This window comes from Hibiscus syriacus, unplaced genomic scaffold (genome assembly GCF_006381635.1).
Source record: "Hibiscus syriacus cultivar Baekdansim isolate YM2019G1 unplaced genomic scaffold, ASM638163v2 tig00112856_pilon, whole genome shotgun sequence".
In the NCBI taxonomy this organism is placed as follows: domain Eukaryota; kingdom Viridiplantae; phylum Streptophyta; class Magnoliopsida; order Malvales; family Malvaceae; genus Hibiscus; species Hibiscus syriacus.
In genome coordinates this window covers 370,631-374,210 of record NW_024063411.1, presented here as the reverse complement: position 1 = coordinate 374,210, position 3,580 = coordinate 370,631, and the positions used below count along the sequence as shown (strand labels likewise).

The 3,580-nt window shown below is 30.8% G+C and overlaps 1 protein-coding gene across 1 annotated transcript; it reads right to left on the bottom strand.

Moving 5' to 3' along the window:
* Positions 1 to 1,064: 1,064 nt before the first annotated feature.
* LOC120183993 lies at positions 1,065 to 1,945 on the bottom strand. The gene is made up of 2 exons (XM_039188572.1): positions 1,844 to 1,945; positions 1,065 to 1,721 (listed from the first exon to the last, which is right to left on the bottom strand). The coding sequence occupies exons 1-2, from the start codon at positions 1,914 to 1,916 to the stop codon at positions 1,228 to 1,230; spliced, it is 567 nt and encodes a 188-aa protein (XP_039044503.1). The 5' UTR covers positions 1,917 to 1,945; the 3' UTR covers positions 1,065 to 1,227.
* Between the last annotated feature and the right edge of the window lie 1,635 nt (positions 1,946 to 3,580).

Genomic DNA, 3,580 nt, shown 5'->3' with positions numbered 1-3,580 from the left:
AACTGAATCACCTCGAGATTTACACTTTCACCATTTACACAAACGCTTCCATTAATCTTATAGTGATCAAACCACTAAGGTATGAGACTTAACACTTATCGGGTTTCAATTTCATAAAACTATAAAGTATAATTCCAGACATTCTCTTAATTTACGTTCATGAAAGCAGAACTTAAAGTATTCACTTTATCAAAGTTTGGACAAAATACCTTGCTGTTCAAACTACGTGGGTAACAATTCTTAATCTCAAAATTTCGCTTATAAAGTTTGACTACAAGTTTATCATCACGGAACGTTTGGGTAACAATTCTTAATCTCAAAATTTCGCTTATAAAGTTTGACTACGAGTTTATCATCACGAAACGTTTGGGTGATTTAACCTAATTACATATCAAGAACTAGGTCAGCGTTCTCAAGTAAGTAACTCTCATGTTACTCACGAGGCAATTTACAGAATCTTGATGAATTTTGATTATATTCTTTTATGCACATGTTGAGCTCTAACGAACAGAATACTCAGGCATTCTTATTATAGATAGAGGACTCAACACCAAAGTACCAGCTCAGAGTAGTACGGTTATTATCTAGGGGCATATATTGACCATACATCCTATGACAGTCGATCGATCTACCCATAAGAACTCAACTCAACCTAGGCTCTGACACCACTAAATATAACACCCCTAGACCGATACGGGTGACTCGATCCAATCCACAGTGTCACATTAGTGTCATTGGAGCGACCCACTCTAAAAATTTGGAAAAAAATTAAAATCTTTTATTAATCCATTTCAAATCTTGAAACAAATATACTTAAAAATAAGAACACATAAACCATTTATTTATTAAAAGCATAATTTTAGCCCCTAAATTAGGATGTGACATCCTCAAAATACCATATCAATTTTTTAAAATTAATATCATAATATCTTCTACTTAATTTATATAAATTTATAATTTATAATACGAACTAAATGATTTCAATGATTATAAGAATAGTTGTTATCTCTAGAAGTAAACAAACAAACACAAACATATAAACTGGTTTTTGTATTTCTTAAATAGATTGTATACACCAATACAAAGATAAGTTATATCTTTATAACATATTAGCTTTGCCTTCTTCAAGTTATTATAATAGTTTTAAGACTCGTGAATCAGTAGCAGAAGTTGATGTTCAGCTCGAACTTCAGTATTCCTCGGTTCATCTCTGTTCGAATCGTTTTGTTAACGCTGTCTTTTGATGGCCTTGATTTCCTTTCTAACAAAGTAAATTCCGACAATAGGAGCGGCATAAGGAGCGGCACCAGGAACGAGTGCAGCGGCAGCAACACCATTTATAATACGGCCTGTAGCCTGGGTGCCAGCGGCGGAGGTTCCCGTCTTGCAATACACGGCGAAGTCCTCGCAATTGTTAAAGATCATATCGTAGTTGTCGTACCCTTTTTCGAGAAAATAGATGGCAGTCGTGATAACTTCATGGGGAGGCTTGGACGGGAGGCAGGAGCAGGTGCCGTTTTGTCTGAAAAAGAAATCAATAGAAGGAACTCCATAGTCGTAGATTTGAACTGTTTCTCCTTCGAGGAAACAGTCAATGCATACTTTGGCTATTTCGCCATTGATGAATCGCTTGTATCCACATTTATTGCATGAAGATGACTCCTTAAATTTCTTTCTTTTTCCTCGGAGATGAATCACCATGTCGTTGCCCACATATATTCCTGCAGGGATTAGTCTTAAACATCCAAATGTGTGTGTGTGTATATATATATTTATATATTGATGGTAACCATGTATATATATGTTATACATTTATATAAATAGAAAAGAACGAGAAACAAACCATGGTGATCGTATATAAGCTTCATTCTTTGACAATAGATGTGGTCGCCTGCTTCGAGTTGCCTTGGTGCCATATCTAAAATTATATTATTTTATGTGAATACTTTTGTTTAACGGGTGTTTTTAGCATTAAACTCAGGATGATTTATAGTAGTTGTGGGTAGAAGAAGTAACATAGGATGGACAATAAAGAAAATGCCAATGGAATTTGATTCTTTTGGAAAGTAGGTTCTTGTGCCAATTTAGTCAAATTATCCTTCTTCGATGATGATAAATTACACATCCAATGTGGATGCTTGACACAATTATTGTTAGATAAAAGTAAAACTAAAGATAACGTAGACACCGAATTTTAATACAAAACCCAACATAGTAGACTCAAATATTTATCATTTTTGCCTCTGAGATATTTTCACATCAATTTAACCCCCGAAGTTGTTTAATTACATTAATGTTTAAGATATTTACTATTGTTTAGGTTTTAGGTTTTAAAATGATGCAAAACAACTTCGAGAGTTAAATTGATACGAAAATATCATAGGTACAAAAATGATAAACTGAGTAGGAACAAAAGTAGCCCTTAAGCCTAAATTAAATTATTGGGATAAACTATTGTCATATGATTATGAATAATACAAGCTAATATTATATATTTGTGTTTGAAAATTTCAAAAATTCAATTTAATGTCAGGCACAAGAAAATATTTTTTTAAAATCTAAAAGACTCATTCAATAATGATTCATAACGATGAATGAAAAATATTAGAGAGTTCAATCTACTTTTTGAATGTTGATTGTTAAACTCTTTTAAATGATATCGAATATCATGATATGGAGAGAGAAATTTCATTTAAGACGTCTTCAACACCAGTAATATAATATTTACCTAAACATTATCGGAATGGAGTTATTTACTTAATACATTATAACTTTAAATTAATTATTTTTGTATCATTAATGTCAATTGTTACTTTCAGAATACTAAATGCTCTTGGACGTTAAAGTGCATCAGCTAAAATATGAGAATCATGCACATTATCTTTCTACCTGTTAGAACATGAGTAAATTTCAAATCAAAGGTAATCACGGTAATTAAATTTTAAGGTAAACAATGTGTTTAATACTTAAATTATTAGTTTTCGTCTGTTATAATATCTAAATTTTCATTTTTTTTTTCAAAATCATACTTAATGTTTATTTTTTGTTTTATTTTAGTACTCTGTCGTTAAAAATTTAATGCGTTTAGTACATAAACTATCAGTTTTGACCCGTTTTAGTACCTAAACTTTATTTTTTTTTAAAATCTTAAGTATGGTTCAAGTACTAAACGTATTTTGGTACCTAAACTTTTAAAAAAAAAATCAAAACTTAAGTTTTTTGGTATTAAAATAAACTATAAACTAAACTTTAGGTGTGGTTTTAAAAAAATAAAAGTTTAGATACTTAAACATATCAAAACTGAAATTTAAGTACTACCCTAAATTTTATTTCGCCTCCCCTTATTATTATAAAATCGTCATTAAATACTAAGTGAAACATATGCACGAACACGAGTTTCATCGAATGCTTGAACGTAATCTTTCAAATTTGAATAAAATATTAGAATGTTTCTTATTTAAAGACGATTTGAGTCGTGAATAATGTAGTGATTAGTTTATGTAATTTCAAATTTGTTTCAGGCACGGGTTAATTGAAGCTCTCTTTGTACATCACAGTTTAGAGTTAATTGCGTCATATG

Bases quoted from the DNA above. Each gene is read 5' to 3' on its own strand.
- LOC120183993 (XM_039188572.1), bottom strand. From the start codon at position 1,916: ATGGCACCAAGGCAACTCGAAGCAGGCGACCACATCTATTGTCAAAGA. The intron at 1,722-1,843 runs GTTTGTTTCTCG...TAATCCCTGCAG, and splicing joins GCTTATATACGATCACCATG to GAATATATGTGGGCAACGAC.